A 24144-nucleotide genomic window follows, 5' to 3' on the forward strand; every position below is an offset into this window, starting at 1 on the left:
CAAAATTTTTGTACTAATGGACGTGAGATGATGATGAATATGTTAAATGTGAGCTAGACAAAGCAGAACAGAAATAAAACAAACCCAGCTGCTAAAATTAAACTTTAAAAAAAGCGACATTCAACCCCTTAGACTGGGAATTTCCACCAGTGTTTGGAGGTCCCCACCTAGACGCACAGTAACCTCTTAGAGACTTGGATGTTCTCCAGGAGAGCCAGCCTTTTTTTTTTTTTTTTTAACCAGAGAAGGAATGATTTATTACTTGCAGCAAGGAGGGAGAACACCAGGGATCTTTCCCAACGCAGTGTCTCCCAGGCTTTCATATTTTAGGCAACCAAAACCAGACAGTCCTATTTTCAGACTTTCCTGTCTGCTCTATTTACTGAGGCAGCAGCGCTGGACACAGGGTAGAGACCAGCCAGCCACTGCGGCACTCTCTAGTCAGAGCCCCCTCCCACCCTCACCCAGAGATCTGGCTTCTCATTGGATCAGCGTGGGGACATGGGCGGCTTCCGATTGGCTTAGAGGAGGGGGAGGTGCTTCCTGACGTCACGCCCGCCCCCAAAAGTCGGCCTGCTGCCCAGGGTTCTGGAGAGAGATTTCCGAGAAGGGAGAAAATAACCCGGAACAACCTGTGCGGGCCTGAGCCTGCCCTCTTTTGGAGCTGGGGTCCCCTCCCACCTATCAGGAGCGGTCCACCTCTCCACTCCCCGCCGGCGCCGGGGTATCAGGTGACCTCAGGCCGGCGCAATCACGTGGCTAGGCGCGCCCGCCCGTTGTGGCCATGGCGTCCTCAGGCTCCAGTGTGGTGAGGCGAGTGGAGGAGCTCGGGGACCTGGCTCAGGCCCACATACAACAACTTAGCGAAGCCGCCGGCGAAGATGGTGAGGGAGCCGAGGAGAGGGAGGGAGGCGGGCGGGCGGACGGTTGTTCAGAGCTGGCGGTCGACGGCCGTAGGGGCTGAGGCTGCGGCCTGTTGTTCGTGTGGATCCCAGGCCAGGACTGCCGAAGGCGTTGTCCTTCTGGCCTCCGCCGCGGGGTCGCTGGTCCACCTCCAAGAACTCACAACGCCTAAAGGCAAGGCGTTTGCTTCGAGACCCCATTTTTCATAACCCGTCAAAAGCGCTGAAATCTCAAGTCATATCAGTGCTGCTTGTCTTTAACTGTCTCGGTAGCAACTGGGAAAAGGGCAAGATCTGGATGGAAGTACACATGGAAGTTTAAATGAGTGGTTAAAGTTGGATGATGGTACGCAAATAAGTAATGTTTTGCGTGTAGTAGAGATAGCTAGGCGTGTATAACGGTTCGAGTTTTTCATTGCTTCGTTGTAAATTTCTGTGTTATGTTTTGGGTTCTGAACTCACCTGTAAACAATACAGAAGAGATTTACATTGGTATAATTTACACCATTCTCACATTCATCACCTCGGGTTTCACAAGGGCCCTGTGAGTACTAGAATACTTTTTTGGAAATGTCTAAGCGGTTTCCTTTGAAAAACTGATGGAGAATTACTTGGACTTTTGTTCTCTTTCAATAGTTACCAGCTGCCTGTACGTTTCTACATTATTTCTTTTTGAGTTTTGCACCTTTACTGCAGATAGACAGTTTTAAAAATTCTTGTGGACTGTCTCATTGTCATCGAACTCATAGGAAAATAGTAGTGGAACTTTTTCCCAAGCGATTGAGTAGTTGGTGAATTTATTGAATAGGGTCCATGATAAAATGGCTCTAGTTCCAGTGAAGATTATTTGCTGGATTTTCTTTTCCTAGGGGTATGTTCTTAAAAACCCACAGACTACCCTGAAGCTGTTTTCTTTTTTGGTTTGTGGTAAGTGAATCACATGAATAGTTAGTTCATGGACAGTAGTAGCTGTACCTGGAAGTGTATCTAAGTTACTTCTAAGTAAGCTATTCAGTGATCTCCACCCCATTCCAACTCCATTAGAATCAGTCTAAAGAGATCAAAGAATGTATGCTATTCAGTTACCATTGAAACCAAAAGCCATTCTCATTTTCCAATGGAAGAGTTCTTTAATCCAGTCTAGAATGAGGGCTGAAAATATAAAAGTGGTATATATTCTTGTTTGGAGGCTTTAAAGTTCTGAAGTGTACTGGAATTAAAATAATAGTGGTCCATGTTATGAGCTATTCATCAGTATTACTAGCAAGATTTTCTTATATTTATGAAGTTCAATTAAAACATGGTTGCATGTATTTGAATTGAACTTGTATTTTCCCATAGCACAAAAATAATATGCACCCAAAATTTGTCCTTTAATGATATTTATATTAGGTTATAGGGATTGATAGTTCCTGTTGTCTTTAAATTAGATCAGATGCAACCAGACACTAGTCCACCTAAGAATACTCTACTTTTTACCTCTGGTCAATTTTTGTTCATTTATTTCTCATTGTACAAGCATAGTATGTTTACTTTATGGAAATATACCATGAGAGGGACCTTTTCCAGGGACTATGTAAGAATCACTTGTCTTTGCCTTGTCAGTCACTACCTTGAATGGTTAGGAAAAATACTACATTTCATAAAAATTTTCTAAAATTGTGAGCCATTATCCCTCCACCTCTGTATAATTATGTCATGAATTCATATGAGATGCTCCTTCAGCAGTGGTTCAGTGAGCTCAGTGCAAGTCTTTACATTTAAAATAATCCTGCAAATTAAGAGGAAAATATCAACTCAGTGTTTTAAGAAGTACCTAAGGAGTACCATGTTTCATACAATTTAGTTCACAATAGAATTTTTTTTTCTAAGCTGTGTGAATGATATTTCTGGGCTGAGGAGAGATAGGAGGGCAGTGCTAAAGGAGTAGTTTTTAATTTAGGTGAATAGTGGACCTTAAAGTGTTCAGAATCTGGTTTAGATTCAGGTTAGGCTTTACCAGGGAAAACTTAAAGTCGTATTATTGCCAACAGACGCAGCTTAAGCTGGTGGTGCTTTTGTTCCAATGCTGAGCAGCTTACGTACCTGTCTAGGTGCTGAGTCTGGATCAGATGGACCCTCACCAAGTGCTACATTTTCTGTCCATTTGCCAGTGAGGGGAAAAGGATATATATTTCAGGAGGAAGCCACAGAGGGGCACACTTAGGAACTTAAGCGTCTTGATGATGGGCATATTTAAATTTGACTATGTGAGATGATGCAGAAGTGTGGATGGCACCTTGGTATGGACACTTCGTAGGTTAGGGAGGAAAAATCCATAAGAAAAAGTGAAAACATTGAAGCAAAGGGAATATGACATAGGAGAAAAGGAAGAAATTAGACAATGTAGAGGAGAAGTGAGGGGGAGTTGTTTTTAGAGGGTATATCAGAAGTATTTAGTTTAATTTTGTCTAGGTTTTGAAGGCATTAAGTAATTTGTCCCATTTCTAGGTTTTTAAAGGAGTAAAATATTCAGGAAATTTGTGTAATTTTAATTGTAACAGCTATTTGCATACATAAATACATAAATACAATTATAAAGTTATAATTGCTCAGAGTACTTACATTTTATGAGGCATTTGATTTAATCAATCATGTTATTTTTTGGAGAATATATGAAGTTATAAGTTTTTAGTGGAAGTCCTTTCTGTAGATTTATGTATATTATTTGTACTATTCCAATACAGGTTTTAAATTTATTGCTTAAACATTTTGCGTATGTCAACATCATAAAAGAAGCATTATGAAAATACAGATTGTACTTAAGAAATGGCAGCTGAACCTAGAAAGTTTTCAGTCCAGCTTTCAAGAATAAATTTCCATGATAAATTTAAGTAGGATTAGGCATTATGATGTACTTCATGTTTTACGAAAGATATTATTACCATGCTGTAATAATTTCATTTCATCATTTTAGATATGTAACTTTTTTCATTTAAATGACACTCTGAAACTATGTGAAGTAATCATGTTTTTTGGGGGGGTTTTTTTTTGAAGAAAAATTAAGTCTTATTTATTTTTAAAACCAAACCACTAGGAAAATATATCACAGTCTTGAAACAGCAGACAGACATGCTGTATTATCATTTCAAGTAATAAGTTGGTAAAAACACAGCAAGGTCCTTAATAAAATGATAAGGTGCCAGAACTGGGGCAAGAACAACGCAGGTTGCAAAAATGGTATCTGGTAACAGAGGGCTGTCCCTTTTTTTGCCCTAAAGGAGTCACAGCTCGCCCCTGAGTTGCTTACTTTTTCTCCTTTGATCTTCGTGTTGCCAGGGGATTGTCTCAACAGAGCTCTGTTATTACAGGGGACAAAGTAAGCAATACTGGATTTAGGCTTTCATTCTATTTTGTTTTATGAAAACAAGATTTTTCCAAGGCCAGTACTTCGTAACTCTGTTAATTACACAGCTAACAATTGCTCTTTCGCTGTTCATTCCTGAATACTAGCACACAGCACAGTCACAGTCCCCTTTCCCTTCAAGGGTGAGTGTCACTGCAAGATTGCCTTGTCACTCGGCTGACTCTGCTGCAGACACCCTCAGGGCCCATCATGGCTGCCAGTTAGAGGGAAGGTTTGCTTCCCCTACCAATGTGATAGCGCTTCTTATATTTTTGCAGGGTCTCCAGGCTGAAAGATGTAATTTGTGAGAATTTTAAGAAATGTGCATCCACATCTTGATGGCCAGAAATGAATATCCGCAAGGACCCTTTCAAAGTTTTTATCCAAACTACCTCTCCCAACTCTATATCTTTTTTTTTTTTTCAAACTCTGCATCTTAAAGTAACTTCATGCCCTTGTATATAAAACAAAACCAAGCAAAACAAATCCCCAGAAGCCCCCCTTTCCCCTTCTAAATTAGTGACCTCATGGATTTTGTTTTATTTCCAGTTTGTGGAAAATGTTGTAGTGATCCTTTTGGTAAACAGGAGGTTGGCCAAAAATAGAAACCTTTCCTCACACTCCACCAGATCATAAGCAGGTCAAATGAACCTGCCAGCCTGTTGGTATCTGTGTACTAAGAGAATCTGGTACCTTGGAATGCTGTGGTTTGGTACAAGGGAGACTCCCTGTTGCCAGGATAAGCACTTGCCACGTGAAATTCAGGCTCACAAAAACTCTCCTGTGCTATCTCTGACCCAAATTTTAGCACCAGGGTTTTTCACTTTCTAGGATTCACACACAAAGGAACCAGTGTCCAGAGGCAAGTGACATAGGCCTTAAACTTGCTGCCATCCTTAATTTCCTCATTCATAAACTTTAGAAAACCCAAATCCCCATTCCTCTTTTTAAATAGATTCCTGCCATCAGCCCCGATGGCCAATAGCAGACATCTATTTCCCAATGGATGAGAGAGACTCCTTCATCTTGGTCACGGTTGGGATGAGGTTTATGTGGTCATCCACACACTTGGTCACGCAACTCTCCAGCTGCCGCTTCACCTGAAGTTCTTTACTCCCCGCATCTATTGAATCTTTGGCTTTGTCATTGCAATGCATAGTGCATCAGGCCAGGTGGTCCTGGAACTTCTCCAGCTCGCTGTTCACCAGGGCCTGGACTTGAGCCAGAGGTGCATGGCAGCGCTCAATGCACTGGTACACTTGCTGCATGGACGCCTGGCTGTCCTCACAACAGCCGGCGCTGCACCGGAAAATGAGGCCCTGCATCTTCTGGATGTTCTGTCTCTCCAGACTCTTCACCATAGAGTCCACCGCCTCTTGCACCCGGAGCTGCTGCAGCTGCGCCATGACGACCCCATGCTGCTCCAGTAATCATGTTTTTATCTCTTATAGATCACTTTTTAATTCGGGCCTCTGCAGCTCTAGAAAAATTGAAACTTCTGTGTGGAGAAGACAAAGAATGTTCAAATCCATCAAATCTTCTTGAACTTTACACACAGGTACTGAAACAGATGTGGTTTCTGACGTTGTTGAGGCAGTTTGCTTATTTAAGAGGGTTACTCCAAAATTTAGGTGTAATGAAAGCAGTTTATTCTCTATTTAAAGTGTTTGTGTTAAAAAAAACTGTATGTGTAAAGCATATAGACCTGAAGCTGTAAGGCAGTAAGTATCCTTACAAAGAAGAAAAGTTTATTGGATGTGTTGATAAAAAAGGGAAAAGATCTTGCAGATAACAGTATTGCTTCCCTTTATAGATAATTAAGCAAAACTCTCAAATGGGGCTTCCCTGGTGGGAAGTGGTTGAGAATCTGCCTGCCAATGTAGGGGACACGGGTTCGAGCTCTGGTCTGGGAAGATCCCACATGCCGCGGAGCAACTAGGCCCGTGAGCCACAACTACTGAGCCTGCGCATCTGGAGCCTGTGCTCCGCAACAAGAGAGGCCGCGATAGTGAGAGGCCCGCGCACCGCGATGAAGAGTGGCCCCTGCTTGCCACAACTAGAGAAAGCCCTCGCACAGAAACGAAGACCCAACACAGCCAAAAATAAATAAATAAATAAAATTTTAAAAACCAGAACAAAACACTGAAATGTGCAATTTCCAAGGTGTGAAAGGTTAGTCAGAGGGAATGGAGGTTTCTATAAGGGCTCTGATTTTTTTTTCCCCTGAAATTCACCTTTCCTTTGGATTCTCAACTTGACTATCTGTGCTTTTGTTATGCAAGTCCATACGATTTTTCTGTTCCCCCCTTCTTTTTTTTACTTTCCTTTCAAATTCAGACCTTTCTACAGATAAGATCGGTTTTCTCAGTTTTCTCAAACACTGCTGAGGCAAGTGGACACTAAGAAACATAATTTTGAGGGACTTTCCTGGTGGTCCAGCGGTTAAGGCTCCGTGCTTCCACTGCAAGGGGCATGGGTTCAATCCCTGGTCAGGGAACTAAGATCCCGCAGGCTGTGCAGTGCAGCAAAAAAAATAAAAGAAAAGAAACATAATTTTATTATAGTAACTAACATTTATATAGCAGTTTATAGTTGACAGAGTGCTTCGTATGCCCTTACTTGATTGCCAAGGGATAATAAAGATGAAGTGGTTTATAGGAAATAGAGTAAACTTAGGTTTCCAAAATGCACATTCATAGCACTTAGGTGCTTGACACTCTGCTTTCTGTTAGGGGGTACTTGGAGATGCTTTTGCCTTCCGTTGTGGTTGAATGAGCCTGTAACAACTACCCACAAACCCCTGAGAGCTGTTATAATTTGGGAGAAATTTGCCTGACTCTTTTCTTTCAGAAGGTTCCTTGCTTGTCTCATTTCTTTCACATGGGAGAGTTCTAAACATTTTAACTTATTTCTAAGAATAAGGCAAAAGAATTAGAAATATAGATTAAAATTCCCCAAACCTCTTTGGATCTTATGGTTCTGAATCAACAGTTCATTTTCCTTATGACGATGATCTCTCCCTTCCTGGCTTAGGCCTTCTACACAAGAGCACTTAACACTTAAGTAGTGTTGTGTGCTAGGTAATGTTCGAAGTGTTTACATATGTTAATTCATTTTACCCTCAAAGCAAGGGACTTTGAAAGGCATTTGGATCAGTTTCTTCATTTTTTTCAGTGAAGAAACTGAGGCTCCAACAAAAAAGATAAAATAGGACTTGTCCTTTGTTAGGTAGAACTGATACCAGAACTCAGTTTCCTTAGTCTTAGTCCAGTAGATTAAACAAAGAAAAAGGATTGGGTAGTTTTAAAGTGCTGGCGCTTCATTTGAGAAACAGGTAATCCTTTGAAGATTCAGTATACAAAACTAGAGGTAGTGACCTTGTCTTGATATGGCAGGCATTTAGAAAATGTTCAGGAAGTATATATGTACAAATAGCAAAGACTATAATAATTAAACTTTTAATAATTATATTGTATAATTAGCTTATCTGAATTAAAACATAAATACCCGTTTTACTTTTTGAGGGAAGCTAGATTATCTTAATTCAATATTTTAGTAAAATCCTATGAAATTTACTATAAAGTTCATCTTAGATTATATTTATAGCTAGATATTTTGACTACTTAAATATTGTGCTAAAAGATTTAAATGTCTAATAAAGTATATATGTAAGATTAAACTATAAGAATTATTCATTCAAGTTGAAATCATTTATACTTTTTTTTCTCTTTTACTTCAGGCTATTTTGGACATGACATATTTTGAGGAGAACAAGCTAGTAGATGAAGATTTTCCTGAAGATTCTTCACAAAAAGTAAAAGAGTTGATCAGTTTTCTTTCAGAACCAGAAATTTTGGTTAAAGAAAATAATATGCATCCAAAAGTAAGTTTTGCACAGCTATGAATTATGGTGGAATGCTGCTGATTACTGCTATATTACCCTTTAGAATCTGTATTTTTTTTCTTAAGTGTATCTTTGTTTTAAATTAAGATTGAAGGAGGGACATAAGAGAGTTGAACATTTCAGACTGATGTAACAACTCAAGTATCATATTTTTATAAATATGTTTCAGAATGTTTGATGGAATTATATTGTAACTAGTAATTTTCTAAACATACACATTTGCTGTTTCTGCTCCCTTTACTTTTACAGATGCTGTGTTTTCTTGAAGGTCCCTAGTAACCTAATACCACATCTCTCATCCTTTCACAGTCTTCTTCTGCCTGGGCATTTGTTGCCTTTCTTACCAATGATCACCCCATCCCTTGGAGGCCCTGCATGCTCCTCTTCATGTCTAGGAAGCCTTGCTCTTGCTCTTTTTCAGGCATCTCCCCTCTCTTCCATTCTGGAAACATAGGCACTCCCCAAAGATATCTCCTTTATCCTCTGATAGTCTGTAGTTTGTCTTTGCTTGACAACTTGTTTTTACTGCTATCTCTATTTAGATGATTCCAAGATTTTTGTCTCTAGCCCTGGCTACTCTTTCAAGCAAATAGTTTCTCATCTTGAACTGTCTGCTGGCTTTCTCTATATAGATACCTTTGTTGCTCTTTGTGTTTATCGGGGAATGCTAACTGTGGAAACAAATAATCCCAAGTTTTAAATGATACCATATTGTAAAAGTTTGATTTATTAAAATTGTTTTTGTGTATATCTTTTCATTGTTTTATTTTAGCAATAGTAGACATTGTTTCAAGTAACATATTTCTGAAAACTTATTTTTTTTGGTCAGATTATGGAATACTTATATTTCAAATATATTAGAGAATTGGCTACTAAAATACTTGAACATCAGTTTTCTAGAAATATTTGTAAATTGGAGTAGTTATTTTAATTTTCATGTAGCAATAGATTTCTATATTTCTTATTGATTCAGAGTAAGGCATTCCTGTGTAGGTTGCTAAATAAGAGCCAATTTTGTGAAATGAGTATTTTTAATTGCTCAATATTTTGAAATTTAATTTTGATTTTTACAGACACGAAGTTTCTCTTTTTAGCTGTGTCTTTGTTGTATTTCAGCACTGCGATTTGCTTGGGGATGAACTCCTGGAATGTCTCGCTTGGAGACGAGGAGCCCTACTCTACATGTATTGTCATTCTCTGACCAAAAGGAGAGAATGGCTCACAAGAAAATCCAGCTTGCTTAAAAAGGTGAAAAAGCATTCCTCATACATTTTTTTTTTTTTTTTTTTTTTTTTTTTTTTGCGGTATGCGGGCCTCTCACTGTTGTGGCCTCTCCCGTTGCGGAGCACAGGCTCCGGACGCGCAGGCCTAGCGGCCATGGCTCACGGGCTTAGCTGCTCCGCGGCATGTGGGATCTTCCCGGACCAGGGCACGAACCCGTGTCTCCTGCATCGGCAGGCAGATTCTCAACCACTGCGCCACCAGGGAAGCCCCCTCATACATTTTTGATTGTTGACATTTCTAGGTTTCCAAAAGCTGTTTAATACAGAATTAAGAGTAGAGGAATCAAAGGGCCTGGGTTGGCATTCCAGGCCTGTACTTACCAGCTATGTAATCTTAAACAAATTGGAATTACTGTGAAGATTAAATAAGATAACATGTGAAAGCCCTTTGTAAACTGGGAAGTTTTATATGTTTTTTTTTAAGTTCTGGATTTTTATTTTTTATTGTATAAGATAGATAATCTGTATTAATTTCTAAGCATATTTTTGGCCTGAAGAAAACAAACTTGGTTGTGAGCCTCTCTCTATCAGCAGATCACTCCTAAAGATCCCACATGACCCTGCTCCTAGGAAATTGTGGCCCTCTGATTTTTCTTGACTCTTCTGACCAAATCAGTAAATCCAAAGATCCTGTCTTAATATTTGTATCACTAAGGATCCTTCCTAACTTAGGTTGATTGTACACATGGTTTATGTGGGCCTGCAAATGAGAGGTCATACTTTCAGATGTAAAAGTTTGATCATAATATTTCTAAATTGTAATAAAGTACCTCCATATTTTTAATAAGTTTTTGAACACATCTTTATTATCTTTAACCTCTTCTTGCTCTGATGACATTTTTGACAAGTATATTACTGAATCATGTGTTCTTGGTTAATGATTTCTCTTTTTTTCCCATACTCTTTTACTAATTGGAGGGTTATACTTATAAAAGTTTTGGGGTAGTAGGTCCTTATATTGTAATGTAATAATCAAATGATATATCTGTATATTAGCCAATATTCTCTTGAGTAAAAATATTAACATTTGAAATTTCTACAGCTTTGCATCTAATACTTGGAATCTTTGTCTTTGACTTTCATTTAGTACCTTATTGATGGAATCAGTTACTTGCTACAGATGCTGAATTTTCGGTGTCCCATCCAGTTAAATGAAGGAGTTTCTTTCCAAGACCTAGACACAGCTAAATTACTGAGTGAAGGTAATGTGATCTCTTTTTGTAGTTTTCTAAGTGTTTTAAAGTGTTTTTAAATTTTAAGAAGTTTATTAGATTTAACTTTAATTGAAATAAATTTCAGGTTACATTATAGACAAAAAAATAATAAAAGGGCTTTTTAAACAATTGAAACAATCTTCTCACGTAATATAGAAAAATACTGCTAATCTCTGCTTAGTAATTTAGGGACAGTAATATATCATGTTGCTTTTACTTACTTTGCATCCCCACAAAGCCCTGATCCTGCTCTAGGTCCAGCTACTTGTAACAGAGACTGGAGGTAACTTTTATTTTATTTTTATTTTTAAAAATTTATTTAATTTATTTATTTGGTTGCACTGGGTCTTAGTTGCAGCAGGAGGGCTCCTTAGTTGTGGCTGACGGGCTCCTTTGTTGCGGCATGAGAACTCTTAGTTGCAGCATGCATGTGGGATCTAGTTACCTGACCAGGGATTAAACCCACGCCCTCTGTATTGTGAGCACAGAGTCTAAACCACTGCACCACCAGGGAAGTCCTGAGACTGGAAGTAACTTTTAAACAATGAGAAATTTACTGCTTTTTCACTTTAAAAAGGTCTAGAGCTGGTTATGGTGGCTTCATGGCATCATCAGGTTCCTATCTTTTTCCTCCATCGTCTTTCAAAGTGGAGTGCTACAGCTTCAGAAGGAGGCGAGTTATATAGAATGCATGTAAACAGTACTTGCCAAAGTTGTGCAACATGCATCCCTGTTGAGGACATTGCTTCCATTCTCAGTATCTCAAGATGCTGCTGGAGCTCCTTCCGTCTCATCTGTGTTCCAGTCCATAGGAATGGCAAAAGGATGTTTCTTTCAGCCAAGTCTTTCTTTCATCCTTCTCAAGTTTGTTACAACACTTAGAACACTTCTACCTACATTTCACAGGCCAGAATTTAATCACATGGCTTCATATAGCTACAAGGGAATCTGGGATGTATAGCCCTTTACATGATACATTGCCATCCCAAATAATGTCTCTTTACTAAGAAAGAAAGGAAGAATGAATATTGGGTGGTAACTGCTAGTTTCTGTCATAAACTTATATGTACTTAAAGTGTTAGGAACTGGATATAGAGCATCATTTGGGTTTTAGACTGAGGTTTGAGAGGGAAGAACCACTTACTTTTAGCGTCTCTTTTTACAAATGGAAGAACTGAGGTCCTGATAAGCCTGATAAGGTCACATAGCTGGCAAGTGATGTTAGATTCTTTGTGTAAACTTTCTCTTATGTTTCATCTGAAATTTTGGGGAAATTTTGATGGGGAAAATTCAAACATGGGGAATAAGAGGAGAACTTCTTAGGGAAAATTCTGTGTTTTAATTTTATATGTATTTTAATTCTTTCTTTGTTAGCTTCTATAGGTTTTTCCTTTCTATTAGAAAACATAACAGAAAAAAATCACCATGATTTAAGGGCCATTAACATATGACTGGCTACTGTTGTCCAAAAGTTGTTACCTTCAGTTTATTCAGGCAAGTAGCTTGTCCTAAAAAAACTTGTGAATAAAAGGAGCTCCTTCAGTGGGGATAATGTTTTGACAAACATGGGATGTTTTGATTTATTTGTGGGAAGTATTTATTCCAGGTAACTAGTGAACCGATTAGCTGCATTAAAAATGATCTTTCTGAAATTTCCTCACCCACATGGATTGATTTAAAAGAAAAAGCAGAGATGGGCATTAAAGCTTATTTAGAACCAAAGAAAAGAGCACAAGTCACCAATTTCCCTTATTCTCCCATTTCTAGTCATAAAGTCATATATTCTCATGGCCTAGAATTTTTTTATCACGATGCTTGTGATATTGGTGTCCTCTCTTGGATTATAATCGATTACACTCACCTCTGTCTTCCATTGCTTCTTCAACAGGGGAATCAAAGGCACAGAAAGGGTCTCTTTTTTTCCAGGAAACAACAAAACAACATCGGCTCCCTAGCAGTTTTGCCACAGGAAGTCAGTCCTCTTGGTGCTGACTTCTTGCCCTCATCAAAAGCAGTTTGTTCCTCCCTACTTCATTCCTCAAGATGTAGATTAGAAGCCAGGAAGCCTACTTTTCATAGGCTAAATTACTCTTAAGGCCCTGGTGGAGTGGTTCTAATTTTTTTTTTTTTTTTTTTTGTGGTACGCGGGCCTCTCACTGTTGCGGCCTCTCCCTTTGCGGAGCACAGGCTCCGGACGCGCAGGCCCAGCGGCCATGGCTCACGGGCCCAGCCGCTCCGCGGCATGTGGGATCTTCCCGGACCGGGGCACGAACCCGTGTCCCCTGCATCAGCAGGCGGGCTCTCAACCACTGCGCCACCAGGGAAGCCCAAATTTTTTAAAAAAAATTTTTTGTTAGCCAATATAAAAAACATAATTTGGAATAATTCTTAGTACTAATTAGAGAGACAAGTTCTATATGAATCATCAAAATATTTTTGTGGCCAGATCTTAATGATAATTTACCTGATTTTACATAAAACTCAAAACAGTGTATACTTAGTATGATTTTTATTTCATTTTCCAAGGTGAGATAATCATTTTGTCCTTTGATCATTACCTGTATGCCATTAAATTTTCAACTTTTAAAAATTACCAGGTAATGTGTTCAGTAAATCTTTTAATCTCATTTCTGTGGTTCATTCTTCTGTGGGCCCTTATAAAAATAGCCTTGTCAGGATAACTCTGCGGTTAACTGGGTTAAAAGATTGTTCAGCTGTGCACATCTTTGGGTTATGCCCTTTTTATGCCACTGAAGAGCCCCCTTCCCAACAGCCTTTGGCTCATAGCTTAGCCAGAACCTGGATTTCAGATGGCTTAAAGGAGCAACTCTGAATTGACATCACTAATTGCCTGGGTAGCTTGTTTAAAAATACAGATTTCTTTTCTTTTCTTCTTTTTTTTAATGTTATCTTTTTTTAGAAAAATTAAATTTATTTATTTATTTTTGGCTACGTTGGGTCTTTGTTGCTTTACGTGGGCTTTCTCTAGTTGCGGTGAGCAAGGGCTACTCTTGGTTTCAGTGCGCAAGCTTCTCATTGCGGTGGCTTCTCTTGTTGCGGAGCACAGGCTCTAGGTGCGCAGGCTTCCGTAGTTGTGGCATGTGGGCTCAGTAGTTGTGGCTTGTGGGCTCTAGAGCGCAGGATCAGTAGTTGTGGTGCATGGGCTTAGTTGCTCCACAGCATGTGGGATCTTCCTGGACCAGGGCTCAAACCCTTGTCCCCTGCACTGGCAGGCAGATTCTTAACCACTGCACCACCAGGAAAGTCCCCCAAAATACAGATTTCTGTGTATCACATGCAGGTTCTGATTTAATATGTGGAGTTCAGGAATCTATTTTTATAACCTACCATAGTTATGATGCAGTCATATTTAGACATTACTGCTTCTAGAGAATGCCAGTCTGGCCACCTTTTTTTTTTCCTATGAAAGTCATCTTTCTGCCATCACCTTTACTTCATGGGTTATTCACCCTCTTCCTCCCTGCACCCTGCACTCTCTTGATGTGTTCACCAAGGATATAAGCAGTGCAAAGTGAAATATTTTATTGAAAACAATGCTGAGCATTAGCAGAAAAAATACCAAGGAAAATTTGTAGCAGCAAAAAGACTATAGCTACAGAGTAATGGATTCCTTGGGGGAGTAGAGAGGGAGAATGTGTAATTTTTACGTTGTTCATTTCTTCCTTTGGTATTTTAATACAGTACAGTAGTCTAGCATAGTCTATAGACCAGCAGCCTCACCCTAGGTCCTAGGACTTGGTTAACAATGCAGATTTATAGACCCAATCCCATACCTGAATCTGAAAGTTTTGGAGGTGGGGGCCCAGCAATCAGCATTTCAGCATGTCGTCCAGGTAATTCTAATGCAGGCTAAAGTTTGAGAACCACTCTTTAGCATATAGCTATTCATTCTCTCCTCAGAAACACCTTTCCAAAGGATATCTGTGTACCTTGTTTAACCATCACTCCTTGTTAATATAAAGGATGAGGTTAACTTAGAGTTGGGCACAAATTGGATGCCAGCTCTCCCTTAAGTAAACACTTCTCATCTTTCCCAAGTGGCTTCACTTTGTGGGGCTTACTTCACCTCCTCCTCTTAAGGCTCTAGTCTGCTTAAAAGTTCAACTTTCTCTTCATTTTTCCTTCTATCTTCTTACTCCCCTCTACCAATCTTTTGAGGAATAATTAGGGTGTAGGATCACAGAAATGAAAAAGGATATAAATTCAGTGAAATGTCCTATCTAATATGAAATATAATTCTGCAGTGAAAATCGTTAATTTGGAAAAAAACAGCAAACTATTCCATAAGAAAACTCCATGAAATTAAGGAGGGCATGTGGAATCTTGATTTTTGCGAACTGGGGCTTAAAGAGCTTTGGTGAGTTGCACAAAGTTAATAATTTACACCCAGATCCTCTTGATTCTAGGTCTGTTTCTTTTTATATTCTAAATAACATCTAATGCTATTCCAGCTTTTTCTCTGAGGTTTATGATCTTTTAACTATGAAGAAATGAAGTGAAAAGAAGTGATTATGGGTAATATGCATTGTACTTACTGAGTTGTTTTATACATAGAAAGCATAATTAATAGAGTGTAGCCCATCGTATTTTCATGAATGCAAGCCTCAGATTCTGCTCTTAATTATTTCTTTTGTTGATACAACAGTGTAATGAATCAGTTTGTCTGCTAAGATTATTCCTTCTCTTGCTACTATTTATAAGCTGAATTGGAGGTGAGGTGAAGGGTTACCTGTAGGGACAAACTCTGAGAGTACCAAAAACTTGCAATAGATTCAAGATAATACAAACTATAACAGTTTTGGAAGCTGAATTTTTCTTCTATTTTTTTTATCTCTAGTACTATCATAGTCATTTCTGATGGGCCAAATTAGGTGAGCAATTGACATTATGATGCTCATTTATTTGAGGTAAACTTTTCTAGTCACACAAGTACCTATCTAGTAGAATAGATCATTTATTTGTATTTTATGACTTGAGGAAGTTAAATAGTTATAAAATTTAATAGCACTTTATGGTTTATGCATTTTTATTTTATGTGTTCCTTAAGAAAATTCCATGAAATAAGTAGGGCATGTGGAATCCTGATTTTTGCAAACTGAGGTCTAAAGAGCTTTGGTGAGTTGTACAAAGTGGATAATTTATCCCCAGATCTTTACAATTCTAGGTCTTTTTTTTTTTTTTACATCAAATTAATATACTTTGTGTGTCATAAATGTTTAATTATATAATCACCTTCTTCCATAACAAGCACGCTTTAAACTTTTGATAGAAATCCTGCAATGTATTCCTTTTTCCTGGGAACATAAAGCATCTTGGATACAGTTTAACATCTTTGGTAACTTAGAATCATATGGCCTCTAAGGGACATGATTATGCAGGATCATCTCTGTACACTGCTGTAGAAATACAGGAACTGTATTATTGATCCTGAGTATACCCCTAAATAATAGTTGTGTTCGTGGATGGGACTGAGGGAATCTCTGAGTACTCTGAAATTGTATGCGGAATATGGGATGTACGTTCTGGGAGAGGTTCCATCGATTTAGATTAGATTCTCAAAGAGATCCTAAAGAGAACACCAGAAAGATTAACACACTGACCTATATGATTCTTTAAAAATAATTCTTTCTTTGGGGAGAGTGGGATTGGGCCTCTTTTATAGATAAAATAGAGATAGAAGTGCCGATGGAATGAGGATTGTATTAGTGATATTTGGCTTTTATAAGTATAGCTGTTAAATGAGAAGGGAAAATGCTTAATGATGTAAAAGGATTTTAATAGGGTCTTAATCACCAGGGTTTCTTTTTAAATTTTTAAATTCTAATCTCTCAACTTAAATGACTTTCCTAGGAATATTTAGTGACATTCATTTGCTGGCTATGATGTACAGTGGAGAAATGTGTTATTGGGGATTGAAGCATTGTGCAGATCAACAGCCAGAAAATCATGAAGTGGATACTGGTGTTTCTGGAGCAAGCTACACTGCACACAAAGAACCTTTGGATTTCCGAGAAGTAGGAGAAAAAATTTTGAAAAAGTATGTATCTGTGTGCGAAGGACCCCTGAAAGAACAAGAATGGAATACAACAAATGCAAAACAAATTTTAAACTTCTTTCAGCATCACACTAACTAGTAAGTTCATCTAGTCCTTTTCAAACAGAAAAACAAAAAGGCTCAGGAAATGGAAGTTCCAGAAAAGAAGACATATTGATACTGAATTTAGGATCATTACACTACATAAAGATAGCCAGCATGGTTACCCTTTTTTAAATGCCATCACCATCTTTCACTATGTATTCTTTTTTTTTTTTTTAAGATTTTTTTTGATGTGGACCATTTTTAAAGTCTTTACTGAATTTATTATATTATTGCTTCTGTTTTATGTTTTGGTTTTTTGGCCGCGAGCCATGTGGGATCTTGGCTCCCCGACCAGGGATCGAACCTGCACCCCCTTCATTGGAAGGCAAAGTCTTAACTGCTGGACCACCAGAGAAGTCCCTCACTATATATTCTTAAACCTGTGAAGGAATGATTCTTTAATTTCTAAAATGGCATTTATGTTATTCTAACTCACTCTGAACTACAGATATCCTGTAACTAATACTAAGGAGAAATCCAATTTATCTCTATAAAGATTTTTTTCCCATTACTTTAGTTTTTTTTTATTGTGGTACAATATACATAACATAAAATTGAACATTTTAACTGTTTTTAGATTATTTTTTAATCTCCCTGTCTTGAAGTTTGCTGCACTTCAGAGATTAAAATCAAGTCCCCTCTTTGCTTTGTATATATGCTATAGATACAAAAATTGGCAAAATGAAAAATTGTGACTAATATCCATGTACCATTTCCAGAATAAGATAAATAATGAAAGACTCCACAAAAGAATTTTTGTTTCACCACGTACTACTAAATGGCATTTAAAATTTTTAGTCTATTAGGCATTTTATAAAAATTAGAATTATTTTGTTTAAAAGAATATGCATGGTTTATTTAATGAGTAATGAAGATAAAGCCAAGTTAGGTTAGTCCGCCATTTAGTCTTATGTCTCTAGAGCACATCTTTTCATGTTTTGAAATTTTAATAGCTTTTGTCTTTAATTGTAGGAGTGAGTGTTAAAGGCCAAGAGCCCAACCTGGTATCTTGCTGACAGTCTTTCTGTCTACCTCAGTTCCTGTTATCTTGGGATGATCTGTCTGATACCTGCCAATATCCTTCACCTCTGGGCCGTTGACTTCATCACATTCCAGGAACTTAACTCCCACGGCCTCAACATGAATATCACCATCCTGAGTTTCTCTTTCTGAAATCTTAAATTTCAATAGCTAGTGACATTCTTATCTTTCCAGTTTTTTACTTCCTCATTTTGATTGATTCTTCTCTCTCTCATTTCTTTTGTATCTCTTTAGCTTCCTCATAGCCTCCTCCTCTTGCTGCCCCCTTTTCTCCTCACCATCAGCCTCTTTCAGATTTTCTTCCTTCCCTGTCCAGCCTTGGCCTTATGGGGCACCATATGACATGCTCTCCACAGTCTCTTCAAATCCATTTTCCCCTGGTCTTTCAGCCTAATCATTCTGCGGTCCCTCAACATTGAATTAATCCTATCGTTCCACCTTCTTTTTTTGGGATGCTGAGTTCCATATAAAGTTCCTGCAGCTCCTTCAAAGTGGAATCACTCTAAGTATCTTGCCTTCAGCTTTAGAAGAGCCCTCAGCGTAAGCCTTTCGTCTGTTACTAGTGTGGCCCCTGTCCCTTTCCCACTGTGGCTAATCCACACCTCTGACTTGCCTCATCACTATCCTCTGGCCCTTCGTTCCCTCCCCAGCACATGGCTTTTGGTTCTGTCTTACAGAAAATAGAGACTATGAGCAGGTCAGTGTGTGTTTACCCGTTTGGCCCTACTCATTTCCCCCCTTTGTAGAGGAAAAGAGGCATCCTGCTTCGTGTTGAAGACTAGTCTCCACGCTTCCTCTCTGCCAGCTCCCTCATTTCCCCTGGGGCTTCTCTTTTTTCTGCCAATATCCTGTACGTACTGCTCTTTTCCAGAATACTTATTTTTCTTTTTCCTCCCTTCTCCCATTTTTCCTTCTTTCCTTCCTTTCTTTCTCCCTTTTTTCTCTTTTACTTACTCCAAATACAGTTGACCCTTGAACAAAACAGGTTTGAACTACGTGGGTCTACTTATACATGGGGTTTTTTCAGTAGTAAATAGTACAGTACTACACAATCCGTGGTTGGTTGCATCTCCGCATACAGAGGAATCACGGATATGGAGGGCTGACTAAAACTTATATGCAGATTTTTGACTGTCAGGAGGATTGCACCCCAACCCCCTCATTGTTCAAGGATCAACTGTACATTTATGTGATGCTATTGATAGCCATGGCTTCTATCACCTGTAATGTTAGGCTGACTCCCAAACCTGTAGCTTGAATCCCAGTTTCTCTTTTCTGAACCTTCTTTCTAACTGCCTATTAAATATCTTCACTTAGACATCCCATAGTAATTTTAAATTCGATATGTTCAAACAACTATTCCTTTTCATCTAAAATCGTTTCCGGCTCATGTTTTCTCTTTTTTCGATCTTCCACAAAGCAGGGCAACACAGAATGCTGTAACCTACTTTCTTCTGCCTACCTTGCCAGCCTCATCTCTGCAGCTCTTCCTGTGTGATCATATTCTAGTCCAGTGTTCCTTAGGCTCTTTTTTTTTTTTTTTTTTTTGCGATACGCGGGCCTCTCACTGTTGTGGCCTCTCCCGTTGCGGAGCACAGGCTCCAGATGCGCAGACCCAGCGGCCATGGTTCATGGGCCCAGCCGCTCTGCGGCATGTGGGATCCTCCCGGACCGGGGCACGAACCCATGTCCCCTGCCTCGGCAGGCGGACTCTCAACCACTGCGCCACTAGGGAAGCCCCCTTAGGCTCATTTTTGATCAACATTCTGATGGAGCTGCTTGGGACAAGGAGAGTCTCCCCCTATCTCTGCCTTTGTCTCCTTGTTTATCCTTATACAGCTAAGAAGATTTTTATTTAACTTAGCTTTTACAGGTTTTCCTATGAAAATACCGTTGTGCTTTCTAAGTATAAAGGTTTAAATCACATACTGCCCACCCTCACCCCACTCTTTTTGGAGAATCATGATCAATCACAAGTATACTAGTTCCTTCCCCAATGTGCTATGTGTTTTTTTTCCTCAATATACTCGTTACTTCTGGCTGGAACGCTTTGCCCTTCTTTGTAGTCAAGTGAATACCTATTTACCCTTTAGGACTCAGCTCCAGTGATATTGGATCCATAAGGCTTTTTCCAGCCCTTTTCAGTCAAAGTTACATGTTACTCTGCTTCTCCCTGAATCTTCCCCAACCCATGTTATCACACTGATCGCATTGCTTTATAGTCATTTTTCTTATGAGTTGGTGAACTCCATATTTTAAAAATTTATCTTTATGCATAGTGCTTAATGAACGTTAGGCCCTTAGTAATGTTTTTTGAATTAGTAAGAGGCATGATTCTTAAGTGCTGAAGTCTGCCGCAAAAGGGTTACTGCTCTTGGATTCCAAACTGCCGTGACCTCTGTACCAGATGTTGACAAGGCCAAGAGGGAATTACTCCTCAGAGGAGTAAAGTATCATTTAGATCTAGAACCAGAGAAAAGTAGAGAGCTTTCTCTTCAGAAGCTGGGAACTCCATTTTGTCTTCATGACCCTGTGAACCAGTTGGGTCTCTCACTGGTTGGTACACTAATGGGGCTACTGTTGGGTGCTTTTTGAACAACGTTTTCATCCCCCACACAATTGGAGAATAATTTGTAGACCATAACAGTTATAATGCTTTTTACTGTGATGTATTACAAAACAATGGACAGTACATTTTTGTATGTGTTAAAGCCTGCTATGTAAATTCTGTTTCATTTAGAATGGATTAACTTCAAGATACCAAATACTCCACATAAGGAAAGTACTATAATTACTATAATTCACTCATCAACAACTATTGATGTGCCTATTACATGCTAGGTTTTATCCTAGGCACTGAGTATATAGCTTTGCAAAACACCGGAGTTTGTTTTCTAGTGGAGGAGGTTAACGCATTTTAAGAAATAAATGTGTAGCTTGGTGAGTGATGAGTGCTATGAAGAATATAGCAGGGCATGGGGCTAGTGTGACTTGAGAGGGGTGCTGTTTTATTTAGGGTGGTTGGGAAGGCACCTCTAAGCACCTGTCTACTTCAGCATTTGGGTCCACCCCTCTGGTTGAATACTATTCAATGTGCCATTGCACATTCAGTATATTCATGAAGTTTCTCTCATGGACGTTTTGATGCTGAATTAAACAATGAATCACTACCTAAGAACTTCTCATTTTGATCCCATTTAAAGTTTTTCTCTCCAGTGTGGCTCTTACTAATGGGTAAGTGATAACCTAAAGACCTTGTAGCATTTATTACACTTGGAGTTTCTCTCCATTTTGAACTCTTTGATGGTTACTAAAACTTAAATTCTGTTAAAGGATTACTCTGTTAAAGGATTTTTCATAACCCTTAAATTTGTATGGTTCTTTTCCACTATGAATTTTCTCATGTTATCTAGACTTTGAGACTTAAGGCTTGTCTGCTTTGCTGCATTTATAGGGTTTCTGGCTGCTGTGAATTGTTTGATGCTGATTAAGGTCCAGATCATGAGTGAAGACTTTCCCTTATTTGTTTGCATACAGTAGAGTGAGGTGAGAGTCATTGGCTAAAACCCCACAATAAAATTTACATTCCTTCCTTTACAGTCAGTCCCACTGGGAATTCTCTGGTGTTCATTAAAGTGGGAGATTCATTTTAATGCCATTTTTAAAAAACCCACAGCTGGCTTATATGCTAGTTTTAGATTGCTTGTCACTTTTCTCTCTCCACCTTCCAGGGCTCCTTTGCTGACTCCCATAAGGATACCCCTTCTGCCACAGAATACAGGATTCCATAGTTCTCTAGTATCACCTTGTATTATTTTTTTTAACACAATATGAGCTATCATGTTATGGAAGTATTACAGTAACATACATTTAATGTATCCACAGTTAAAATATGCATTATGTATTCGTGCTGCTGTTCCTTACTGTTTTTTATTTTCCTACTTCTAGTGAAAATTTCCAAGTAAAATGTTTTGGAGCATATAAAATTTTTTAAAAAAAATAAAACCATAGTCCCATATATGTATCTTTGTTTTCTTTTATATCTGAGTGTTGTGTCAGAATGAAAACTTTTATCGTGTTAGTTTAGGATTTGTAATCAAGCAGGACCCTATGGGGCCTTTCTGGAACAGATTCCCCCCCCCCCCCCATGTTCTCCACCTGCCTCTTGTTTATAGAAAAACTTTAGCCTCCTAGGCTTTCCCCAAGTTCCAAAAATAAATTTAATCAGAAAAGTGAGAAAATGCAGAAACAAAGGAAAACAGTCAAACAGGACAAAATAATAATGGTTTAACCATTAAACAAAGTCAAGGACCTTTCATTCCTCCTCAAGTGTTATAGATAATATTCTGAGCCATACCCTTAGAGCTGGTTTGCAAATACTGAAAATCCCACCAGGTGGAAGAAGTTAACTATATGCTGCCCACAAGCACATAGACCCCAGACTGGTTGGAACCAGAAGGTTGATGATGCTGACTCCAGATTACCTCACCACCAACCAATCAGGAGTGTCCACGAGCTGACCATGCACCCCGCAACCCTCTCCCTCGCCCTGTCTTTAAAAACCTTTCTCTGAAAGCCATCAGAGAATTTGGGTCTTTTGAGCATTAGCTGCGCATGCTTCTTGTTTGGCTCCTGAGGTAGATGCTGCACTTTCCTTCAGCACAACCTAGTGTCAATAGATTGGCTTTACTGCATAAGGGCAAATGGACCCAAGTTTGGTTTGGTAACATATTGACAATATTATTTCTTCTGGTCCTGATAACTTTCAGACAGGGTGGTTTAGTGGTTAGGAATATGGGTAGAGGCCTGATTAAATCCCAGCTCCGTCGTTTCCTAGCTGTGTGATTCCATATAAATTATTTAAACTTTCTGTGCCTTAGCATTTTATTGTTTAACACAGGAATAATATCTACTTCATGGGTTATTGAAGAATAAATGAGTTAATATTCAAAGTGCTTAGTTCAGTGCCTAGCACGTGGTAAGAGCTCAAAAGAGTTATTATTTTCCTTAATGGCCAGTTCTATGTATTGGCACACCTCATTCATCATGCTAAAAAATACCGTAATACTCATGAACCAGAATAATTGAGTGACAAACTCTTGTTCCGGCTGGTGAGCACTCACTGCACTTCGCTCAGTACAAGTGGTAGTGGCCATTCTAAATGGGAAGCAGTTTTCAGAGAAGAAATCACTGGCTGTATAGGCATCTTAAATGTTTGTAATAAGTGTGGCTGGGAGAAAACCTACAATTAATTTTCAGAAGTTTTCAGCCTCAGACTCCAAATGTATATATACCAGCTGTATACGAACTTCCACATTTACCAATCAGCTTGATTGACTTGGTTTCTGGTCTCACTCTTACCTTTTGGTCTCTTATCTCACAAGTCAGATGCACTTAATTAGTATTAGTCATCTAAATATTATGGAGACCCTATTTAAAAATAGATTAAACTGGTAAATCCACGATTGAGTAGCATGTAGCTTTAAAAACCAAAGAGGAATATTTCTGTAAAATGCTATGGAGTGGCCATATTCAGTGAAAAACAATGTGGAGAAAGTGTATCGTACTATTTAAGAAAATATAAATGTGTGTGTATAATCTTTTTTGCTTATATTTAAAAAAACTTAAAAAAAATGGTTACCTATGGTGGAAGTGGGAGATGGGGGCAGAGGAACCAGTTGGAGGGGATCAGGATGGAAACTAGACTTCTCTGAATATATGCTGAATTTTGTATTTTTTACATCAGAATTAAAGAAAACCCCTAAAAATCCAAAGCAAAATGAAACAAATGAGCTGTAATTATGTAGCAAGTTGGTGGCTTCAATACACAGGAATGTGTCAGTTATCTTTAAAGCACAAAATTTGCACACCCCTAGTGGGATATCCCCAAGGGCAAAAGGAACTGGAAAGAAATCAAACTCCTTGGTACTTATATTGTCAATAACTATGAAAATCAGAAATGTATTGAGGATTTTTAGTGTAAGAGAAAAGAGACATGAAACTGAATAAGGTAAGTAAAAATTCTGTAATTCTAAATTCGAATGGGAAATAACAGTATGAAGACCATTAAATAATGTTTAAATACCATTTCCCATTAAAATGAACTAGGGCTCCTTAGAGATAAGGCCAATTCAGATCTTGGGGAGGGCAGTCAAATAAATGGTTGATGAGGGACAATTTTTCTTTAATTCATCTAATAAAAGGAATTACAAAATTTGCAAAGCAACAGTTTGCACCTTGTAAACAAAACAATCA

At 38.6% G+C, this 24144-nt stretch overlaps 1 protein-coding gene and 1 pseudogene across 4 annotated transcripts; one reads left to right on the plus strand and one right to left on the minus strand.

The window, feature by feature from the left end:
• The first annotated feature begins 551 nt into the window (after positions 1–551).
• Positions 552–21909, plus strand: RIMOC1 (RAB7A interacting MON1-CCZ1 complex subunit 1). 4 transcript variants are annotated; one of them, XR_010840113.1, is made up of 8 exons: positions 712–884; positions 5739–5845; positions 8027–8170; positions 9308–9439; positions 10562–10676; positions 16560–16842; positions 21344–21435; positions 21621–21909. XR_010840113.1 is itself a non-coding variant. In XM_067030925.1 (7 exons), coding segments are annotated over exons 1-7 (882 nt in total). In that variant the 5' UTR covers positions 552–784; the 3' UTR covers positions 21345–21908. The 4 variants fall into 4 exon arrangements, 3 of the variants coding, with proteins under 3 accessions (XP_066887026.1, XP_058916905.1, XP_066887027.1); XM_067030925.1 differs by having other exon boundaries at positions 552–884; positions 21344–21908; XM_067030926.1 differs by lacking the exon at positions 21344–21435 and having other exon boundaries at positions 21621–21636.
• LOC131754865 (protein FAM136A pseudogene) lies at positions 5280–5693 on the minus strand (annotated as a pseudogene).
• Positions 21910–24144: the final 2235 nt, after the last annotated feature.

This window comes from Kogia breviceps, chromosome 4, assembly GCF_026419965.1.
Source record: "Kogia breviceps isolate mKogBre1 chromosome 4, mKogBre1 haplotype 1, whole genome shotgun sequence".
NCBI classification, from domain to species: domain Eukaryota; kingdom Metazoa; phylum Chordata; class Mammalia; order Artiodactyla; family Physeteridae; genus Kogia; species Kogia breviceps.

What these genes read in the sequence shown, in the direction of transcription:
- RIMOC1 (XM_067030925.1), top strand. Translation starts at nt 785, where the DNA reads ATGGCGTCCTCAGGCTCCAGTGTGGTGAGGCGAGTGGAGGAGCTCGGG. An exon ending in AAAATAATATGCATCCAAAA is followed by an intron (nt 8,171 to 9,307) that starts GTAAGTTTTGCA and finishes GTTGTATTTCAG; the next exon opens with CACTGCGATTTGCTTGGGGA. An exon ending in AATCCAGCTTGCTTAAAAAG is followed by an intron (nt 9,440 to 10,561) that starts GTGAAAAAGCAT and finishes ACTTTCATTTAG; the next exon opens with TACCTTATTGATGGAATCAG.